Source organism: Phallusia mammillata, chromosome 4 (assembly GCF_965637545.1).
Source record: "Phallusia mammillata chromosome 4, kaPhaMamm4.hap1.1, whole genome shotgun sequence".
Taxonomy (NCBI): domain Eukaryota; kingdom Metazoa; phylum Chordata; class Ascidiacea; order Phlebobranchia; family Ascidiidae; genus Phallusia; species Phallusia mammillata.
The window spans coordinates 21,628,847-21,652,463 of NC_137255.1; the positions used below are offsets into that span (position 1 = coordinate 21,628,847).

At 39.0% G+C, this 23,617-nt stretch overlaps 1 protein-coding gene across 1 annotated transcript; it reads right to left on the reverse strand.

The window, feature by feature from the left end:
- Positions 1 to 13,109: 13,109 nt before the first annotated feature.
- On the reverse strand, positions 13,110 to 22,995 carry LOC145222956 (sodium- and chloride-dependent GABA transporter 3-like). Its single transcript, XM_080089217.1, has 12 exons — positions 22,745 to 22,995; positions 19,734 to 19,865; positions 19,129 to 19,402; positions 18,607 to 18,739; positions 18,247 to 18,381; positions 17,583 to 17,686; positions 17,253 to 17,346; positions 16,149 to 16,292; positions 15,526 to 15,663; positions 14,774 to 14,980; positions 14,134 to 14,310; positions 13,110 to 13,511 (listed from the first exon to the last, which is right to left on the reverse strand). Exons 1-12 carry the CDS (start codon positions 22,896 to 22,898, stop codon positions 13,410 to 13,412), a joined length of 1,794 nt encoding a protein of 597 aa, XP_079945343.1. The 5' UTR covers positions 22,899 to 22,995; the 3' UTR covers positions 13,110 to 13,409.
- Between the last annotated feature and the right edge of the window lie 622 nt (positions 22,996 to 23,617).

A 23,617-nucleotide genomic window follows, 5' to 3' on the forward strand; every position in this document is an offset into this window, starting at 1 on the left:
ACTTCGCAGTTGTCGTTTATCATCCAGTTTGTCAGTTTTGAGGTTCCATTCATTCGTTGGCAAATTCCAACTTCGGCAGCCAATTAAACTGCGATTTCGGGCTTAGCCTCACACATTAACCGGGCTTTGCTTTGCGGCTTCGAACTTTCGACCCGGGGAAGGCGGCAAGGTTCACTGGCGGTAATTCCCCGGCTAAGCGTCCTATTTTGCTACAAGCGGCTCGGTGGTATCGGCGGAATGCGACTTGACATCGAGAGGATTACGATGACAGGAATTTGGTGACACCAAACTCGTCGCGAGCGTGTGAAAATAGCACCACTAGGTATAAGGTTTCGGTTTACCGTTACCCGTTTAAAGAGATGATATAAGATAGGTCTTGCTGTGGATGAACCCAAACCGGACCCAAATTTACATACCCCCTCTGGATAGAGAAGAAGCGAGATTGTATAAGCAGTACCCACAAGCGGGAAGATTTTAGGGCGTTTTCTTCCAACGTCGGTTAAAAAGCTTCCCGCAGCGGATTGGGATCGACTCAGCAGGCTTTTAATCGCGGGCATTTAGGCGACGGTTTTGGTGGGACTGTTGCGGTTCGACTGAGACCGTACCAGTGTCCCACAGCACCTTGAACTTTCGCGTTCCCAGGAAACTGCTACGGAAGCGAGTGAATTCCGTGAAAGACGTCGGCTTTCAAACAACTCCGCAAACAAGAGTCGCGCGGCGCAATCAGATTAGACCCAGTGGAGCCCGTTGCTGTTGCGATTAATGGCCAGCAAGAGCAAAACTGCGGCTCTTATGGCTTATTTATCACCTTCACCCACGATTGGTTCACCATCAAGCCACTAAACAACACTGGAGATTAGGTGTGTTTGACGCCAAAACAGAGGAAAGATTTTGTTTTTCGGCTCTAATGTGTTTTGGTCTTGGGTATGCAGATCTGCTGATTTTGAACATTTTTTTCGCATATATTTCTGACCAAGGTCAACAGTACATCCCCGACAAGAAATAGTTGCTTCGAATTTTTTGAAACAAACGAAGATGGTCATAAAAAGTGCAAATTGCAGGTTTTATAGTGGCCTATGGCTCTGATCAGTTGAATCTCAGATTTTATTCAGTTTTATAGTTTTTATTTCACATAGTTTGTATTTTACAACAAGAGTTTTAAATATTTTTTCACATGCACGGTAACCAATCGAGTTCTAATTTTAGTTTTACTTTTTTCAGAATAATAATATTTTATGTATGCCACATAAGTTTTAATTGGCCAACTATGCAAGCAGAAACGCTTGGGTTGCCATTGCTGTACATAACTGTAAGTTAATACCAGCGTATTTTAATGCCGCCATTTTTAAAAATGGATTACAAACAAAACTGAGCACCAAGAAAGACATCGATATGTCAACAGTTTTAGCGAAATATCCTTTCACATTTTACAGGCAAAAATTTTTCTCTGAGAAATTAATATTGTAGATTCAAATGTTTTCTGCCCAAAAACCCCACGCGTAAGTATATTTGATTGATTAAATTCACATATATCACATTAACTTATACACATGAAATAATTAAACGATATTTGAATTGTAAACGTGTGGATTAAACGAATCGTTCTCTTGGGTTATTTCGTTCTCTTGGGTACAAAAATTGCAAATTACAAAAAATATTCAAACCATTTTTGAACAAATAGAACAAACCAAAGATTTTTGGTAGCAGATATTATTGGTAGCTAAACTGCTTTGGAAACCTAAACACACGTCAAATAATTTTCGATCGCACAGACCAAATTTTTGGTATCATGACTAAAGTCGGATGTAATGTTTCTGTGGTGGAACCTACCTAGATATGCCATGTGTCTGTGAACTGCAACTGTGAAATTCGTGTAGCTTCCTATAGGAAGTTTTTGCTGGCAAATTATGCGGTTGTGGGTCTACACGCAGTCACAATCATTGCCGTCAGAAAACTGGCGGAAAATTTCTCGTATTGTCTGGTATTGTCTATTGTACCATTTTTTTAACCGATCGTAAAACAAATGGCAAAATGGCTGAAAGTTTTTACTCGAGTAATCGGTATAATATAGGAGAAATAATCTCTGATCACAATCTAGTTACAACCAATTACCAAGGAAGATTTTCACTAGCCTTTGCTTAAAAAGGATCGCATATAAAAGGTTTAATGTCTCGACTAATTCATATATTTGTGTGTGTATTTTGCAATGTGTCGGACTGTAATATTCTCTTTTCTATATAGGAAGTGAGGCAATTAAAATTGCTCAGTCAATCATACTTATATGGAAGTAAGTTATTTAATGCCACGCTTCAAAGCTTCGAGTTGGTACAATATATCGACCCAAAAAATGCAACGTTTCGGCGCGGATTTTCGAAAAAAACGCCACCTATCAAATCGTATGCACATCTAGAGGGTACAAAGCCGTTATTTGTCAGTTTTTCCACCAGCGACAGCCTTGAAAACCTGACAATACGGAGGTGATTAATCTGCCCAGTGGTGTTTGTCCGCTCGCCGACATTTGTTTGATTTTCCTCTGTCCTGGAACGCGATTCAACTTCGCCGACGTGCATTGTTACGTCACAGCTGCCTCCCGCGACGCGATTTTTTTCTTTCCAGGTGCGTCGTCAACGCATGGAGCACGTAAACTCTAATTACTTAAGTTGGAATGCGGCAGATAGTCGGAAAGGATTTGTTAAATTACCCAGGGGATGGGTGCGGCGTAAAATGGCAAACAAAGTGTCCAGCGTACTGCCTTTCTTCCAACAAATGCGACTTATAACAATGGCAACGTAGGGTTCGTGTCCTTTTTACGGACGCCTGACAATGGCTATGAACGCCATTACGTTGCGTGCCGTGCCCACGCATCTCCAATGTACTGTAATGAACAGCAACATTACACAGCCAACTTCAGAAGCCTAATAAGATCTAATGAAGTTTCGAAGTGTATCGAGCAGTCAATTCTCCATGAAAAGTATTTTGAAGTTTTGACAGTGCCATTGAACGTTGCCAATCATTACGCAACGCTGCGCCCAACTATGCTAAGTTTTTTGGCATGAGCGAACACGTATCTTGACGCACGTCGGCCACATGATATTGTTAACTACTTGTTAAGTCAAAAAAACAGAAAGTTACAGCCGGAAATGATACTCATTCTTTTTTTTAAGCCGAAAAATTTTGGCACGTTGGTAATGCTTAGCAAGAACCGACTTGTTTACGACCAACACACCTTCCGAACTGCGCACTTACGCAATTTGCACAATTTTGGCACATGAAAAATGCGGGAGAAAATTCGTTTGCACGGCATAAAACAAAACAGATTCCTCTACAGTTGCTTTCATGGTAATCAGGCAAATAACCATGGATAACTTCCAAAAGGTCGTTTCTCACGGAAAAAATGTATCAATGGCAACATGCCAGTGTAACACCACATTTGGGATCGAAGTCCATTCGATATGAACTTCAAACGGGCCAAAGATTGGTTCACACCGCGGTGGCTTGACGTATATTCATATATGACAAACATTCCGGCGATTGTGCGCAAGTGAGCAAATACACACGTTGCCAAATTCGTTCGATCATCGCACTTTGGGCCCAAGATTATTCTTGACTGTCAGCTAAACAAACATACCTGCAACCACCAGCAAAAGGGCCGCTAAACCTATTCACCAATGGCAGCGACAAATCCTCTTGCAAACACAGAGAACTGCGGAGTCAAGGGAGCCCTACGCAAGCGGTTGCGTGGTGACGCTTGAAACACGTCACAATAGAAGCGTGTAAACGTCCCTGAATAGTCGAGCAAACATCGCAGGACGTGCCAGCGCCCACGCAACGGACGCGCAATGAGGTAAAGTTCAATGCAAGAACGGTTAGGAGAACCTAACGAGGCGTCGCTATTTGAGGGTTTGGTATAAAAGCGGTCGTGTCCGTGTTTAGGATTCATACGACCGGCGCCGATTGAGCAAATTCCATTGGCTTGCTTTTATGGCCCCAACGAGGACACAATGCGCACAAAGTTGGGTAACGACCGCGCTGGGATAAGATTATTGCGGGGCAGCGGACGCGTTGGCAAATATTCAATCGGCTGACGTGAAGTTATTTGCGTCGTTAATTTCAAATCCGGTTTTATCAAGTTAAAGACCCAGCACTTTAGGGTTTGTCGTGGTCCGATACAGTTGATTTTCGTTTCTAGGAACACCGCGGTTAGCAACAACATTTGCTCACTTTGTGTTGCCTCACTGACGCCCCAAACACATCATAAATCACATAAAATGTGACTTATATTTCCTGGGTCAGTTATACATGCAAGATTGCATGTTTTATTCACACGTCTAGTCCGCAGTTGCAAAACTTCAAATGCAAAATTGTTGCAAAAACTTAAAACGCTGAATCGTGTATTGTTGCAAGCTGGTGATCACTATTTAACTCTCTACCTCCGCTGGTGGCAAAAACCTTACTTAGTACAATATCCGCTGACTCTTTTTGACCGTCAAGTTTAAATGCTTTTCATTTTGTGCGACTTGAGGCAAGAAAAAAGCGGTTTGAAGTTTTGCAAATGCATTCTTAGCGAAATTGTTACCAAATCACTCATAAATTGAGCTAAAAAGACAAAGATAAGGGTTGGGGGACCGCAAAAAGATAACCTTCAATACACAATGGTGTAGTCCATAGAAACTCAGTGCAGTATATAGTAACACGGGAGTCGACATAAATGTTACTCAAAACAAGACAATTCACATTCAGTGGCATTTTCAACTTGGTTTTTGTTTAGATTAATTTCGCACGCACAGTTGTGACTGACAGTCAGCACCTCAAGGAAAAAGGCGACGACCAGTTTGAATAACCAAACCGCTGACCTTTGCCGGTCACGGGTCATCGGATTTGTCACGCTTTGTTGCACTTGTTTATCAGTTATGTTGCTTCGAATTGGGTAAAGTGGATGCCACACAAACATAAATTACGATGAATTGTCGCATTACATTGTATCGAGTGTAAACTGATAACGGATGTTTTCCTATATATATGTTTAGTAAACTTCAATCATTTTAGCGTCGTGCGCCTGCGTCTGTGAACTCAGTTTTGACAAGTTCATCTATGTTTTATCTCAAGTTCATCACTGTTTAATCTTGAGTCCATCTATGTTTTTGTTTGTTTTGCAATTGGGTATCTGTCTATAAACTTGAGATAAAGCAGTAACTACACTTATTTGGTAAACTTTATTTCACAAAAATGGCATTTGCTGTTTTTTTTGTGAGCGTGATGTTTTCTGTTTTTAGACAAGAAATTTCAATGCTATAACACTCCTAAGAAAACATTTTTTTTTCATTTTAAGGGACTTGTATTTTGTGTATTTGATTGCGGACGTTTTAACAATCGTCATTGGTGCAATGAAATTCACCATATACTCGGTCTTTGGAAGTTTTGGTTCAAAAAAATTCAAATTGGGAATTTTGTGAAATGAAATTACTGAAATACTTTTGTTTTTGCACACGTCCATGTCGAGCGTTTCTTATTTCCTTTTTGCTGTTATCTAAACTTATTTATTTGCGACAATAGGTACGTGTCCCTTGAAGCGTGACGGCGTTCCCGGCCCACGCACTGAACTTTGGAGCTACGGGGCAAAAAAATTGCGTAGCCCCACTCCAATTGACATTCCTACGTGCGTAGCCCCAGAACCGATTGCGGTCGTGCAAGAAACCCCAAATATCAGGGTCCCAGATGCGTGGGTGCAGGGTAGATGCTTATAGAAATTTCATTCATCGCGTCGTTTGGATGGAAACGACGGTTTAGTGCGCCTTGCCGTTGGGGGCCACCCGGGTATCTGGCGGCTCAGTGGAAAGGTTGGGTCACGGGGTCAAGGGTGTGCGTGAACGGATATAGGGTGACGTCAGTTCCGTGGGTCTCCCAACTTGTTGTTGTGTAGCACGATTTAAACATGTTCTGTTGCGCAGAAACATATGCGGTTTTGTCATGTAATTACAGAGTGCAGATACGTGAACGTGACGAAAAACAATGGGTTATTCAATCGGTTAACAATGGGTTATGAAGGAAAACGAAGCACATTAGGATAAGTTACCGAGAAAAACGAGGCAGATAGGTCCCTAAATGAAACCCAATCGTCATCACATCCCTATGAAACTTTTACTTAACACTTTTATTTGTTTTTTTACGTATGTGCAAAATTTACATGCTTTTAGCTGTGCAATGTTCAAGAAATTGGTTTCATGACAAACAAAAAATATTAGGAAATCTTATTACACATCGTTCGCACGAAGGGGCGTCCACTTTCTCCCACAATAAAAACGCGTAACATCGCATTGTCTCCTAGCGCGAAATGGACAATGCGCAGAGAAGAGGTGCGACGTCGATTGTCCACGTAAAGCGCGGGGCAGTTAACCCCCGAATCGCGCGGTAAAGAGGGGTTATTAACGCCGAATGAATTCTAATTCGCCTTCATTAAGTCGCCGTGCGATTTTCTCCGGATTTTTGATGACGTGCAAGCCGTTACGACATCTCTGTTGTAAATACACGTTTCGTTACGCTTGCTCGTGCTGACCGACATGAGGTTTGGATTGTAAAGTTGTCGATGTGCTTGTTTGTTTATTCGCGGCAACAGCGATCAAAGCGTGCACTTTTTGCGGGAAAGGTGCTGCAATGGTCAGACTCGCGTTTTCAAGTGGGAACGTGGCATGTTAAAGTGAATGAGTGAAGAAAGTATTTTATTAGATAAATATAACACAACAGGATAACGTAACAACCATATCGTGTTTTAAAATGTTTTGAATTCCAAATGATACGCACATTCATATTTGGATAAAACCAATAATTTAGAATATAATAAGAGAATAAGTATTTTTTTTTCAAGAACCAAAAATTATCCTTACATAAATCCTGCCAAAACTATTACGTTAGTGGTTTAAAATTAAAACTTTTTTTATATTTAAAAAAGTCATTCCATGCTTGTCCTACGCATTATGCAGTGACCTGATAAGAATGCAAGGGTGTCTTCATTAGCAAATATTTTTTCACTCGCCGAGAGATATGCGTGTGGAAAAAGATCACGAGGTCACAGATCTTTTGGCACTAGGAAGGCCATTTCTTTCATCTGACTCGATATAGCGTTGCAAATGGCCGTTCCTGATACATTGCAATTAGTGATGCACCCCGTACGTGCCTTAACGTAAGGTCAGTGCATTACACAGCGCTAAAGGCAAGTAAACAATTCCACAATGTTACAATCAACTGGACAATGCCCCCTGTCTTGAATACAGATCTTAAAAAATTTATTGCCCTTTCCAGGGGCAGATGACCAAACATCGAGATAGTAAAAGTTAGCGTGTTTGTCTATCTGTTTCCCGGCGCGTTCAGCTGATCAAACACGTCCTTACGTAGAGTAATGTCCACGCGCGGGGCATAAACTGGGTTCAGGCACGTTCTGGTGTTAGCCGAGAAGCGCACGCTTGTTGCCCAGGCTTAAAGTCAACCAGATAAGACTCCCCACCGCCATTAAACAAGCCAAAACGGAAATCAACTTCCAAGCTGATATTTAGACTGATTCAAGCCGGGTTGTTGACTGTGGACCCACGATTTAACCTGGTAATTAACCCCAAGAGCCCACGCTTTTCGCAGGGCGGGATCCGTTACCCACGACGTGCAAATGCCAATGAGGCAAAACCCTCCCGGCACAATTCTCGTTGACGTCAGTTTGTCATGCCCAACCGCTACCGTAATGTGATTAATGCCGCACATGCGCCGCGGGTCGGTGGACGCCAATCGCACTTTGCGCCCCGGTAAGTCGCCTTACGCACCGCGCTATAATAGCTGGGACGCATAATCGGGCAGTCACACGTCAGGTCACGTGAAAACGTATGCCAACAGCTGCAAACCGGACACAGCACAAATAGGATTTCCTCCCGTATTTTGAAATGTGGAAAAGTCAACCAAGTATGTTGGTTTGTGATATGTTGTCATTAATGAGTTAAGTGCATGTGCGGTCTTGTACCGCTGCAAGTGTTAAATGTGACTATACGCTGCTGCATTGGATTAAGCGACCCTGCATATACCACAATGTGTTGAAAAAATTCATAGACGCTGATGATCAGATGTCAAGCTTATCCACAGCACAGCCGTGTACACTATGTTTAGATTTTTATTCAGTAGATTCAATGAACCTACTCATTAAAAGTAACAACAAGATAATGTACCGATGTAGTGTATGTAAACCACTACAATCAACACCAAGATCGCAGAGTGGTTAGCGTTATTGCTTTGGGTTTCAAAGGTTATAGGTCCAATCTCGCCTGAGCCACGTGTCGCCCTAAACAAGAAGCTTAAACGGAAGTATTTAAAACCAGTGGAACTAGATGGGTTGAACAAAATTGAAGTCACCAACTTTCGAGATAAAAGATGATTCAACGGACTGGTAATGTATATTCAAAACAAAGATTCAATTATGAGCACAACGCAATCATATGTTACTTGCCAATAAAAATAAAAATAAAACAAACAAACAATCATTAGCATGCGGTGTGGAGGTCGAACTGGCAAACCTATGCAATAAACTTATACGTATCACAGAGGATGAGTCACCATGTAGGTTCACCTCAAAGGAGTTTAATTTTTTGGCTAGCGCAATTATTCCAGTATATGCTTCGGTGCGCGTAAACCCTTAGATGTTGTGTTGTAAATATGCGAGCAGGCAACTTTCGCAAGTGGATATGGCAGTGGCGGGCAACTTCTCCAGTCGGCGGGCCTGATATGGGAAAATAAAGTACTTGGCGGGCCGGATTCCCGAATCGATACATTAATCGCGTATTTATCCAGTGATTTAAAACGGATTTTTGACCACCTAAACCAATGGTCTTCAACCATTTTAGCGAAATCGCCCCCTTGCTAGGGCACTGGCTCAATATCGCCCCCCATTATATCGTTTTTTTTTAAAGTTCTTGACTCTTGAGCATTTGCGTGCAATTAGATTTACCCAGCACCAACGAATGCTTATGTTAACAGTTAAAACCCAATTTAATTGCTACAACAACACTGAGGGTCAATTTCACGCAATTCTAACGCATCCAAGCAAAGTTTGTGACGTCATAGACAAGATAACATCATACGATTATGCGCAAACAATAGCTATTTTTGTTATTTTGATTAAAAGTAATGGGGCATTACTCGGCAAAAGAGAAACCTATACATTCCACATTAATAACTTACACTAGATTTATCAAATTTAAGGATGATACAAAAACTTCGCAGTTTTTGAAGCGCTAGCAGACCTATAGAAAGTGTAAAAGTGAAACAAGTTTGAGGGAAAGCTCGTTACCGTTATATTAAAAAGGTATAGCCGGTCACCATACATAGTGCATACACCAATTTAATGCATACACCACAGACTTAGATAGTTTTTTTTGCTTAGATAGTAACGGCGGGAAAGTTTTTTTGCTATTGGGGAGCGTTACTGTCCGTTACAACTATAATTTGACGTAGTATGCAAGTAGTGGGGGATTGCGGCAGACTGTGGCCGCGGGCCACATTACCATGTATGACCCGGAAACTGTCTGCGGGCCGGTCAAAATCCCGTCCCGGGCCGGATCCGGCCCGCGGGCCGTATGTTGCCCGCCCCTGGGATATGGGGTTACAAAAGACTTCCAGTTAAAAACATACACTGTACACGCCATATTGTACCCATTGATTAGCCATAGAGCTGCTTTTAAATAAGCAACAAACGTGGGAAATGCAGGAATCCCGTTTTTCTATGAGCCGTGTTGGACGTCGTTATCGAGGCATTAATATTTGTTTGCTCAACACCAAATTTACCACTGAAGTGTATAGAATAAATCGCTATTCCTTAAAACAATGTGAGTTTTTTGTCAAAACGGGCTTAATCGGAGAAAAGCTCGCGATATCACTGAAAACTGGGTCACGCGGTTTTACACAAAGTTTTCTAGGTCACGCAAGCAAAACGGTAAAGATCACGGCTTCAAAACAACATAATATACATAAAGATAACCGCGGAACAAAAAAAAAATTAAAGACAAAAACGATTTGTTAATTTATGAAAAGAAAAATAAGGAAACTACGGACTGTGGTTACGGATTTACGTGTTTTGTACATGCTAATATTAATGCTGGTATCTGAAAGGTCTACCCTTACTATTTACGGAAAACAATGACGATAATCCTTGTTCTAACGCCTTCCATGAGAATTTAGGTAAAAATAAAATTAACGTGCTGGAAACCGAAGGTCACTGCCCCTTCTTATTTGCTGTAATCAAATCTAACGTCACGTTTCAAAGTTTAATTCACAAATTGCGTGTATGATGGGTTAACAGCTTCGAAAGTGTTATTACTTTTAAACCACACAATGTTTTTGGGTAAATTTACAAATCGCGTATATTAGTGATTCCCAACCACGGAGAAATTTTGAAACTTATTTTTTACATGTGGTTTGTAAATAAACACTTAAGCTCTGGGGCATGACCTGTGAAGTTGAAATGACCCAAAATGCTCGTTTGGTTTAACATCTACCACGCAGTATATTTTGGTGGAATGAAAATATTTTTGAATGGTTAAGGGAGAAATTCGTCGAAAGTTTTGGGAAAACTAGCGTATATGATCGGTTCAATTAAAGCTTCGAAAGTTTTATTACCATAAAATCACACAACGTTTCAAAGTTTAATTCACATATCGCGTGTATAATGGTTTTGAAACTTTGGCCTTTTCATTTCTGTCAAACATAACGGTTAAAACTTCGCAATTGACATCTATGATGGGTTCAAAGTTTCGACAGTTTTATTACTAAGTTCAAATCACCAAAGTTTGATTCACAAATCGCGTGTGTAACGGTTAGAGCGTAGATGATTGGTCGGTCAGGATTTCTGGAAGGTTTGAAGAAGCATATGTGACACGGCGCTAAGCGGTCCTTGAGGGTCGTAATGTTGCGAAGTGCAATCAAGTCGTTAGACGGATTTCAAAGTGAAGCTCAACCTCAATATAAAATTGCCCTAATTTTTCCTCATATATATCTTGTGCATGATCAAAGCGCACATCGCTCAACCATCTGCACCCGTGTTTAGGAGAATTGCCTTATCCCACCAGAAGCCTGACAGGCTGGCATTTTTGCTATGAGTTAGGAATGCGGGAATAAATTGCCGTGGGCCTTTTGGTCAAACCACAAGATCATTGCTGGTTTGGAACTATGTTAACTATGGTTTGGTTCTATGTAAGTTCAATCATAGCTGTCTACTGTGTTACAGACAGACAGAACAACGCCGAACTTTTCCAAACTCATTATGTATCACCATTCATCACATAGCTATGAAAGCGTAACTTCTTTAGATCAGAAGGTACTGCTTTGGTATATACAATGCCGTTTAAGTTCAATTGCTTTAAGAAAACAGAGAGATTGAGTAAAATGGACTAAAACCCATCAGCTTTCGCATTTATTTCAACACTGAAGCTTTTGCAAATTGTTGCAACAATATGGCATTGAAGCTAATTCGTGATTAAAATAGATTTGGCGCAGTTCTTTTAAAATATCTCACGAGAGTTATAGGCCGGAACATCCCAGGCGTACATTTGCATACAAGATAAAGGTTAAAAAATTGCACGAACCCAGTTTGCTTATTGTGAAACACAGACTTCGAAAACAAACAAAAGTTAGAACTTACGCAACATGTCTGGTCGAAAGTGATGAAAAATTTTACCAATCATCAATGTACATCAAGTTAAACATCGTGCTACCATATCTACTGTTGTGGCTTTTAAGACACAAAACGACGTTAAACTGACATCGGACACCACTTAAATTATTGACCAATCAGCGCCGGGTCTCGGGTGACAATTTCAAGGTCAAAGGGTCATAGATAAGAACACTCCACCACGAGATACAGATGCAAGTAGAGAAAGGTTCGGGACTGGGCAGCGAGCGTACGGGATTAAGAAAAACGTTCTGAAATTGGATCGCCATTTTGAACCCGAAACTGCGGACTTACATAACGATGTTATGAATACGCGAGCTGTTTGGATGTAAATTTGACACCTTATGATTTTGGTGATTGCACTTGATGCAATTCGTGACCCTCGAAAGCCGGAAGCATTACAAGTTCACATACCATACGAGGCACATCATATGACCCAATTGAGTAGAAGCCAATTTTATGTGATCGTTGTCTATTTTCTTATAAATTAAGGCCGACTGCGACTGTAGGTGCAAGTTCAATCAAAATAAAGTTGTTATGCGGCGGTTAACAGGAATAGATTGCAACCTTTCTCGGTGACTAAAATCTTGGAACTTTATTTCATCAACCTGGTGTATAGATAATCATCAGGTCGTGTGTTTTTTGCTGTATTTTTACATTAAAATTAGCGAGCGATTTGAAATAGTTTATTATAGAAATTGCGTTAACGTGTCCTTATGGAGAAATAAAATGCAAATAGTCACGACAACAACACCTTTCCTTCAAACAAAAATGCTTCTGTTATTCGTAAATTAAAGTCCATGCCTTTTTTAGTCAAACTAGTTTTTTTTCCAATCGCACTACACGAAGTTTACATTTTGCACTGTTAGTTACAAATCCGGAGGAACTAAGTTTGTATTTGCTCCATAGCGCCCTCCCTCGGTAACATTTTTTAAAAAATTTAATACCACCAGGGAGCGCTACATACCCATATTGCCAGGCACAAACTTGGAGCGCGGCTTACAAGGTCCTTCAACCACACATCAAATGTAGAAATTTTGAGATTTGTCCTTTGAAGTGTGATTTTCTTCAATAAACTGTCAAACGCTAATATATTCACATAGCTTAAGTTCCCACACAATAAGCTGTACTGTACATTTAAATTACATTGGATACTAAGGACAATGTATATCGTCCAAGGCAAAGTTGTAAGTCGGGTCAATCAGTGTCTTAGTTTTTATAACAGCGGTTGGATTCGGGTCTGACTTTTATGTGTATCGTAATTTTGCGTTGGTTAATCTAACTTTGAGGCCTAGTTTTTGCTTACAGCTCTGGTCCAATATTAAATTGTAGTCAGTATGATATGACTAAAATTGTAAATATTATAAGAAACAATTTAACTATACGACATGTTTAATGCAAATCATAACAAACAGAAAGTTTTCCCTAAATGTGTATTATTGCATGTACAACAGTAACCGATACACAACATCTTCATTTTAACATAAAAAAAGAAAACGAAATTTCCTGAACGTCCATCAGTATTTTAAAGACCATTACTTAGATAGTTTACTTAAAGTCGTGTTCTACTGATGTGAATCACAAAATGGCTGAAAAGTCCTTACAAATGGCAACCAATCCGGTAATCTACATGTCACAAAATAGGCAAATTTTAGTTTAGAAACGTATGTATTATGAACGCATACATACGATAATGTGTCAAAGTTGGCACAGATTAAGTTGGGCTGTAACTGGTCTCTGCTTTTGACACCATAGGAACCATTGTTTGGAAATCTTCCGTTTCCATCGTATTTCCATTAATCGGGCGGTAACGTAACTGGAATTAAAACAGCACAGTTTTATTGGGTCTGAGCATTTTTAAACTTGCTATAATATGTGGCATAACATATATTTGGATTTGTCTGTGAAAACAAAACATCTTTAGTCTAACCAAGTAAAGGAAACACCGTTTATAAAACTATATTTTGAAATTATTTGTTAGATATTTTTAATTCAAATTTGGGGTCAAATATATTTCCGATATATACAGAGAAAATGGTGTATGTAGTAAATCATAACAAAAGACATTTTGCATATAAATTGCGAATAAATAGGAAAGCCACTTTTCTTGTTTTTGAGTTGATATGTTTTTTTGCCTGAATGTTCGGTTTCAGCCGAATAAAAAATACCCTTTGATCTAACAAGTTTGCCAAACCGAATATTCGGTTTTATTTTCACACCTTCGTAAGCCTTTTACACACAATTGAAACATAAAAATATATGGTACTGCTATTGCACGCAAAACGAGATAACTTTGATGTTTCTTTTTCTGTAATAAAAACTTTGAATCCCAAAAACTTTTAACAATCCAGCAATTTGAACTACCAAGAAAACCTCTTGTGATAATCAATCCGAAATTTCGTTTACTGAATGCACACATTCACATAAAATATTCATACCTCAGATAATTTTCCACCGTTTCTCAGAGTTTTCACAACTTTATAAATGGCGTAGGCTGGAATCATGCTCACTGAACTCAAACTGATAAATTGTGCAAACACCTGTGCCCAAACTGGATACACATATGAGTGATATCTCAAAGGTCGAAGCAAAGCCATGTAGTATATAGAAAGAGCCTGAAATTAAAGGTAGTAAATCAAAAAAACAATTCGCAATTTGTACACACAGGCGGTATAACTTCAAAACTGTAGTAAAAGCATTTTGCATTGGCGTAGCCACAAAATGTAAAAAATATGAGTAAAACCAACCAGAGTTCTTGGCGGGCCTGAAATTGGAGCCCGAACCTGAAAGTAGAAGCCCGAAGCCGAATCGTTTTTTTCTCGTTCAGACCCAAAGGTTTAATCGACAGGCTAGGCTTATAATCAAGAAAGCATACAGAATGGACAATGGCCTATAACAAGACATTTTACAACTCTGAAACCAACTGGTATACAGCCACAACAAACAAATAAAGTTTATTACAGAAGGAACAACGTTTCTTTTCACTTACACTACCCTGCACGAAAAAAAACATTTAAACGTTGTTGAAGCAGACATTCCCACCAGTGCAAAAAATCTATTTGACATTATTTAACCTACCACGCAAGCCACAGGGCCAATAAATTTCCATGCCACAACAATTAGTCTCTTGCCGCGTCGACTTCCGACCATTCTCTTTATCTCCATCCAGTGACGGTTGGCTCCGATCAGCCACCCGACCGCCACGAATTCGCAAGCGGCGATAAAGAACTGACACCAACCAGCTATTGCAAAATGGTTGTAAATCTCAAACAGGTAGACACCGCCCTATACAAAACAGACGATTAAAGCTTGTATGACATATAACAACAGATTATAAACTCTGATAAGTCTGTGGACATCTACCGTTTGTTTAATAAATACATATGTCACCCAAGTCAGGGGTCGGTAACCTTTTTCGTACCAAGGACCGTTTTTGAAACCGAAATTTTATCGCGGACCGACCTTCAAAAAACAAATATTCAGCAATGAAAACGACTAAATTAGTTTATAATCCCCGAGATACATGGGCAAAATGTTAAGAAGCATTTAACCGGAAATAGCATACGGCCCAGTAACTAACTCCTCGCGGGCAGTTGCCGAACACTGACCTAAGTAAGGCATATTAAGTATAAACACATGTGGATAGGTGACTGCCATTTTGTCGCCCGTTATTCAAAGAAACATACGACTCGAAAATTGTCAATGCTCTTTGAGAGAGGAATAATACTCGGTACTCAGCCAACTAGAAAATTTTCCTGCCTTTACGCACTGGAAATTTTTCTTGTTTTACTCAAACATTATTCAATTATACCACAAAGTAGACATCTTACTTCCGTAACCATTAGAAGGCCGATTATCAACATGAATCCACATAAGACGGCATGGAAAATTTCTCGCCCGTATCGAAAGGTTCGAATTTTTGGAAAATTGTCCATGAAAAATGCCAAGACGCATTCCTGGTAAACGAACTAAAAATATAAAGAATAAAATTAGGGTGATATTGAAAATGTAACCTGTGTATAGTAACAAAACAGAGCAAAACAACTAATCGTACGTTAGGAATATGTCATGTTTTACCAGCAGGCCCTAATAATCTCTTGTTTAGAAACAAAGATTTTTGCCACACTAAATTGACAATCCAGTGCAGAGTTGTAAATCGGGCAGGGTTTTTCGGGTCTTGTTCGGGTAGGGCTTACAGTTTAAATAAAAGGGCTTGATTCCGCCTTGCTGACTTCACATTCAGCCACATTTGTGCCCCAATTTTATTAACTTTTTGGGCATTAATAGTACGACAGGCAATTCATCTTAGCTTTACGGGCTTTGTGTGAAATAACTTCGGATTGGGCCGGGTTTTCAGACATTAACTGTGACCCGGTCATACCACCGATTGGTTCACGAAACTAAAGTATAGTAAACTAAATTACAAACTATGTTAACAGTAAGCACTACATACCTCCGAGTCAAATCCAAGAAAAATAATCATCAAAAAGAAGAGGGCGCACCAAAACTGTGGAAGGGGAAGTAGAGACAGAGCTTCAGGATAGGCGACGAATACTAGACCTGGTCCGGATTTGGCCACCTCTTCTAATGTTGTGTTCTGAATTAAAAATAGGTTTGAATTAACACGTTAAACCAGATTTAAACCTAATCAGCCTTTGACATAAATTGCGTGGGTTTGAAATGATGCTTTGATGGAAAACCGTATAAACTTTTCGCTGTGGATTATAACACGATTAACCATCCGTAACTTCTCGAAAAGAGAAAAGCATCGATTATCTTATGACCATAATGCGGCTAAATCGGGATTCTAAAAAAACCCGCACGTCATTACATATGCTTTTTATATTTATAACTATAAGAGTCATTGCGCTTTACATATATATGTGCATGTATTACTTACATATTACATACATAAGTAGAGCACAACAAGCTTATAAAAACATAAGCACACTACATAATAAAGATCAGAAGAGACTGCAAAAACCAACACACAGGCGGAAAATTAAACCAAGTTTGAGGAAATTACGTTAAGGGTTTATAGAGATTGCGCTGCTGGCAAATTTGAAAGCAACGTAATTTTTGTGTTATGAGTGCCAATGCTCCAAATCAGGAATCGCTTGAGGTGAAAAGCGAACTATCTTGGCAGCGTAATATGGCACTAAGCAGTTGTTTATTTTCTCCCTTACTATCGTCTACATTCGATGCAGCTTTGTTATTACTGATGCATTTCGGTTGGCCGAAGCTTTTTACCGAACATGGCGTCCTAATGACGTTCGGAAACTAAACGTTTTCCATTAAACCAACGCCAAAAGTTTCACAGCCGACCAAACAGTAGCCCAATAAACCGACTAAGAACATTTTCTGTAAACCACGAGCAACTTTACCAGCAGCATATTTTGTGTTTTGTTCTACATATAATTTATGAAAGCGTTTTTATAATTTCGTGGTCGTCAGCATATTTTTATCTTATTAAACGGTTTATTATCATTTTTGACTACATGTGGTCGAATTTTTGACTAGATGTTGCATTTTACCTAATCATGTACATTTTACTTACTTGATAATGAGCCATAAATCCGAGAGTAGAGAAGACAGCAAATCCGGAAATAAAACTTGTTCCAATGTTGAGAACTCCAATTAGAATTGAATCTCTACAAACAGAGACACAGTACATTAACAAGTAAATCGCGTCCATACAGACGGAATAAAAGAAATAAAAAACGCAAAAAAATTACACACCAATACCCTTACAAAATGAGAAGCGTTTCGACTTGTTTGTACTGAAATGTGGGCAGTACAAACTGGTAACGAGGTGCTTCTGTGTTATTTCGTGTTAGCAAGCTAAACTCTCGGAGAAACCGGTAATCTGTAGTTTATGTCAGGTTACCGTAACAGGTCATGATGATATTTGTTGTAGCTTCCAAGGGTGATCAAATTACCAGCACAAGCCCCGTACGAGTAGATCACCTGAGTTCCAGCGCCAACCCAAACCTACAATTGACATCAAACCATTGTTGGTGCCTTTTGTTGCACAAAGATAGAAATACAAAGCAAAACAAGTTTTCTACAATTCCAGCAAATATGTAAGTTTTGGGTATCTGCAGATGCTTAGAAAATTTGAACAACAGTAGCATTTGGCCAATGACAATAGCGAGATCAGGATACATTGAGATGTATTTGCTGTTTTGGTCCGTTCTATGATGAACATTACACATGCTGGTTTATTGGAAAATGTAAATTAAAAACTTCTACGTTAAACACAAACCAATTAATCAAGTAACGTTTACAATGGTTGTATATTGTTAATTAAGTTTGCACTAAGCAATGACAATTAAATTACAAAATCCCTGAATAAAAAATACAATAAAAACATAATGTCATATGTACCAAGAAAAAACACGACAAAAGCTGGATGTTACAGACTGGAAATTTCCGGCATTGTTTTGGGTTTAAAAAAGTCACGTAGCAACACATGGAAAGATGACAATAGTTATAGTGTTTTTGCTCGGAAATTAGCTAAGCAGTGTTTGTATGCATTTATTATTTCTTACCTCAGGATGCGAAAGCTTTGTGATGTTGGGGGTGAGATAATACCCGACACCGTTGGCAGCGCCCTCAAGTGTTGCACCCCTTATCAGAATGACGACAATCAAGAAGATAGGCAATGTAGCAGTTACGTAAACAATCTGGAACAAACAAAGAGTGTCGTTCTTTATTTAAACTTTTTGAGTGACAACAAAAATGCACACAATGATTGGTTTATAAAATGTTTTGGCAGCTACCTCTATAAAAAAACGTATCGGTATTCGATATTTGTTAATTTTGATTTCAATTTTCAAGCAAAAAAAGCAAACAGATGTCAGAAATATGGAACAACATTTTGAATACATGTGAAAGGTTGTGTACACTACCTTGGCGGACCATTTGATTCCCTTGAACGTGCAAAGGTAGACACCGAGCCAGATGAGAATCAGATACAGTGCAAGGTCTAATCTGAGCTTTCCCATGTGCTCGATACCTGGAGATATCCCAAGCATTTCCAGGCTTAAGAGAACACCGAAATAGAATCAATGTTCATATTAAGTATAATAGTTTTTCAAAGCAAATCAGATGTGTGTATGTTTCTCGTGGGTACAAATCACCAAAACTTCGGGTTCGAGATGTGATTTAAAACAAAGGGTCTTTCAATTGTTGTGAAAAAGTAGAGTTTTAGTATAATAATATTTATCAGATAACATACAGAATTCGTAAAAAAATTGCTTTCGGTTTTACTTCAAAATTTCAAATCAATCATTACAATTCAATTTACTTCTGTCAGTAGTTCTAGAGTCTAGACAAAAGGTCATTAAAACTTAAAGGGTAAAGAACGCACAGATAGTCATGAACCACTATATAGTAGACGTGGACAATCTACTACAAGTGAATAAACTTACTTCCAATATTCCTCCGCCGCTGAAGTCAACGCCGTGACGTTGCCCGTGGTAACATTGCTGTCAGTGACGTTCACACTATTTGACTCGTTGGCAAAGCGTGACGCATTGAGACTTGCGACGTTCACACAGTTGGCAGTATTCCAAGAATTGTCGCAAGTCGTCCAAGGAAGAACGGAAGAGAAACTCCCCACGAGGTATTTGAAGGACCACGCCAATATGACAACATAGAAAACATTGGCATGCAGCAAAATCACCACATTTGCAAACGCCAAACCTAAGTATAAAGAAATTTACGTGCTTTTTGTTGTTTTTTGTAAAATAATAAATAATACAGGCACAAAAATATTGATCGATTTGTTTTGCTGAAAATGCCGTGTTTTTTAAACTACTTTGGGATGCTGGATTCAAAGGACGTATTATTAAATATTACATTTGTGCATGTTTTACACTTTTTATAGTCAATCTTTAACGGATTATTGTTACATGAAAAACTCAGTAGTAGTCTTAATAAACTACAATGATCATTTTGCATGTTATTTTTTTGAGTTACCTCAACTGGTATTTTATAGTTTACCCTGAAATATTGCCAGTTTATTTCGTTTTACCTTTGAATATTGGCACAGTTCCCCAGCTTTTCGTGAGACCAAGCCGCACGCTTTGTCCTAGAGAAGTTTCCAGAATCACCAGCGGAATTCCGATCAGAATTGCAAAGAGAAAGTAGGGAATCAGGAAAGCACCTGTACAGGTTTTTTTTAAAGGTTTGGTTTGGGTGACCGCTAAGTAGTTTTAAGAGACCGCAAGTGTTTCATTTAAATACCAAAAAATAGCCATATTCAAATTTTGGGAAACCGCTGGAGAAATTTGTTTCGGTCCCCCAAAACACCTTAAAAAAACACTGCACCTGTACAAAAAATAAGAAATAAAAAAAGCTTGTTCAAATAAACAAACTCGCTGCAAAAACAAGATCGCTATTAGGCGATTTATCACCGATGTAGCGAGTATTTATTAGGCGATTTATCACCGATGTAGCGAGTATAACTTTGCACAATATTTACGATAATCGAGATAAAAAATTGCCAATGATTTTGGGTGCGTGCCATAGATTTCGCATTGCGATAAAAGCCTGTTGCCAGCAAAGTTTATCGCTATCATTATCGGATGCGGGCAAATCAGCCCGAAGGGTAAAACTGTACACGGAAGGAAATCTACCGCAGTAATTTAAAAGTAACCAAGTGTGAACTGTGTTTTAGTTGCAAAATTATCATTGACAACCCACAAACAACAACAAGCAGCCATGCGTAAATCAAAGATTGCAATGATTTTCTTGGTCTTTATGTTTTATGGTGATAGACCGCAGGTAAAGTAAGTTGCAATCTGTTGGTGACACACCTCAAAACACAAGAGTGATTCACCACTTTAAACTCAAATACCCTTTCTTATGTGTTGCATATTACAAACAAAAACAAAGTTTGCTGCCTTAGGCCAGGTTTGTTTCAGGTCGCATACTGTCACGATTCCTATATGTTTTGTGTCATATTTCTAGACAACAAAGCGTGATATTCAATGGTTTCTGAGAACAATTTATTTATGTAATAATCGGATATGTCATAATTAGATAAAGTGGACCAAAATACCCATTTATAATTGCCCATTTGGTGAATTTTGTGTGGTAAAAATAACCTTCCTAAAACTACAAGAAAACTCAGAAACAGGCATTTAAGTTACGTAAAATAGATGAGTTTGGTAATCTACACAAAGACTAGTTTTTCAACTTAATGGGACTAATTGTATTTGATCTGGCCTAAGCCAAATTTTGACAAACTTTCTTTGTAACTGAGTGGGCAGTTTCAACTTTCTCAAATGATAAATAGATTTCTGATGCATCAATAAACTGCTAAAAGGGGCTTAGCCGGGTTGGCTTCAGCAGTAAGTTAAAGTTCAAAACATTTGCCCGCTGGCCGCCTGATTCGTGTTTCTCGTTGCAGATAACAAATCTTGTACCTGAAGTTCAAACTGAGTGATGACCGTTGGCAAGACAACACAGTCCGCTTATTACCGACTACTACTCAACAAAATGCGGTTAGGATACAAAAAAGTACAACAAGTTAGGAAGTTCTGTTTCTGTCATTGCCAAAAAATTCTATTTGAAATGTATCAAATATTTGATCTACCAGTATTGATGTTTTAAACTGCTAAAAGTATTTTGATGATGCAAAGAAAACAACACTGATTTTGCATGTCTTATGCTCACCTATATTTACCCACAACGCATGTCATATGTGAAACTTTGAAGTTCGATTTTTGATCTGTCTTAGATCTAAGCCAGTTGGCCCGTTTTTGTTTTAGCCTAACACATGTTTAAGGTAACGGCCACGTGTCACTGTCGACGACTAACCATTGCCAGATCAAGCTATTTCAAAGCGAAGGTCCTTGATTTGCACAAAAACCTGAGCGTACATTACCAATTAAGATTCAAACGCCACTCCACAAAACAAGGTAATTACCACTAATCTAAAACCAACGCGGAAGCGCAAAATGTGCCTCATGAATTCATGTGCGTTTGAGGGCATGTTCTCATCAACCATGTGTGTCGCAAGAAATATTGTAATAGCATTCACGTACCGCGCAAGAACACGCACGCTGCATGTATATTTGTGACAGTGATAATTTCTACTCATTTTTTTGCAAATGCCCCACATAGTTACTAGAGATGTACCGAATATTCGGTTTGCCGAATTTATTCGGCCGAATCGGCCACTTTTGCAAAGATTCGGTTTCGGCCGAATAATTTATTGCGATTCGGCCGAAACCGAATCTTTTACGAACACATATTTAAAGCGTAAACGTGTCTTTTCTGCCTAGTACCAACAAAAATCGCGTCAATCATTATATTTTTTAACACAATATCGCTTTTCCAACTGCAGATAAAAAATCAGTAATTCATTGTCGGGTTGGAAATCATGATTGAGGCAATGTTAAACCCCACAGAACCAAATTAAGGACGAAACACAACCATTCTGTACTAACAGCCAGGTAGATAAACTTAAGTTTTCATGTCAAACGCGAAAGGTATACGACTTCGCGTGACGTCATAAATGATTCGGTTGATTCGGCCGAATTTATTCGGCAAATCCGCCGAATATTCGGTTTCGGCCGAATCGAAATTTCGGCGATTCGGTACATCACTAATAGTTACTACTAAAATGTGATGATAGATGCATCCAATCGCACTGAACGATAGTTCGATATAGCACAAGCATCTCAAAGTTTCAATATATTCTTTTAAATCAGTGGTTTATCATAACCTTGTAGATGCTCGTAACCTTTAGGACCTAAAGGTTTAGGTTTTCTTGATTACATTATTTTACCACTATGTCTCGTACATTCTGCCCTGTAAATCCAAATAGCAAACATTGAGGAGTGGGAAAAATAAAAAGTGGAAAGATACACAATTTAGGATAAGGCTAAATATGTAGTTTCGTAACCCAAGTACACCTACCCCTAATTTGAACGAACATCAAACAAAAAAAATTCTGAACAAGCCTCAGTTGGTTCGCGTCAAACCAAATTCTAATCTAAAGTTTTCCTGAAAAGTTTAGTATATCATACAACTTACCACCACCACTCTTGAAACATAGATAGGGAAATCGCCAAACATTTCCAAGTCCAATGGAACAACCCGCAGCAGTGAAAATGAAGTCCCAAGATTTTGCCCAAGTCTGTCGTTTGTACGGAGCATTGAAACTCTCCTGCTTTTCCATGTTACCCATGTCTGCAAGAATCAGTACTGGCAAGTTTTGTAGTCTTAATTAAGTGCTTTATGAACTGGAAACTTATACAGCAAAGCTTTTTTCGCAAGGTGTCAGTTACAGCGTTTCTCACATTTTTTTCTTTTTTCGCGCTACACCAATTGTTTTTACGTCTATTTATTTGATGCTCGCAATCGCAACAAACAAAATGCTTTACAATTATCACAAAGAAATCGTTTTGTAATAAAGAGCACAAAAAGCCTTCGCATTATCACATAATCAAAGCTAAATCGCACAAAGTGAACTTACAGCTAAGGGTTTTTGTGCAGTTGAAAAAAAGTTCCATATGTCAATGACACTTCGCCAGTTGAAAAGTGAAAACCATATGCAACCACTTTTTACAGTTTGCACTTCCAGGAAAAACTGCTTCACTTTAAAAAAGACAATGCTTTGCTATAGACATGTAGGTAGTTGTCAATTTTTTGGGCAACCCAATTTGAATGAAGTTAAAAAAAAACACGTACTTGCATGTCATATCACCGCTGAATCACCTTTTCACAGGCACATTCCTGCAGTCTGTTATGACATTACACTTACAGTGATCGGCAACCTTTTATTCGACCGTGCCGGTTCACTTGTTATTTTTACGTTGTAATGATTTCGATTTCCAACATTTTTTTGAGTAATAGTAGTTTGTGCAAGCTGATATCAATAATGAGAAGAATGCAGAGCGCTTTAGG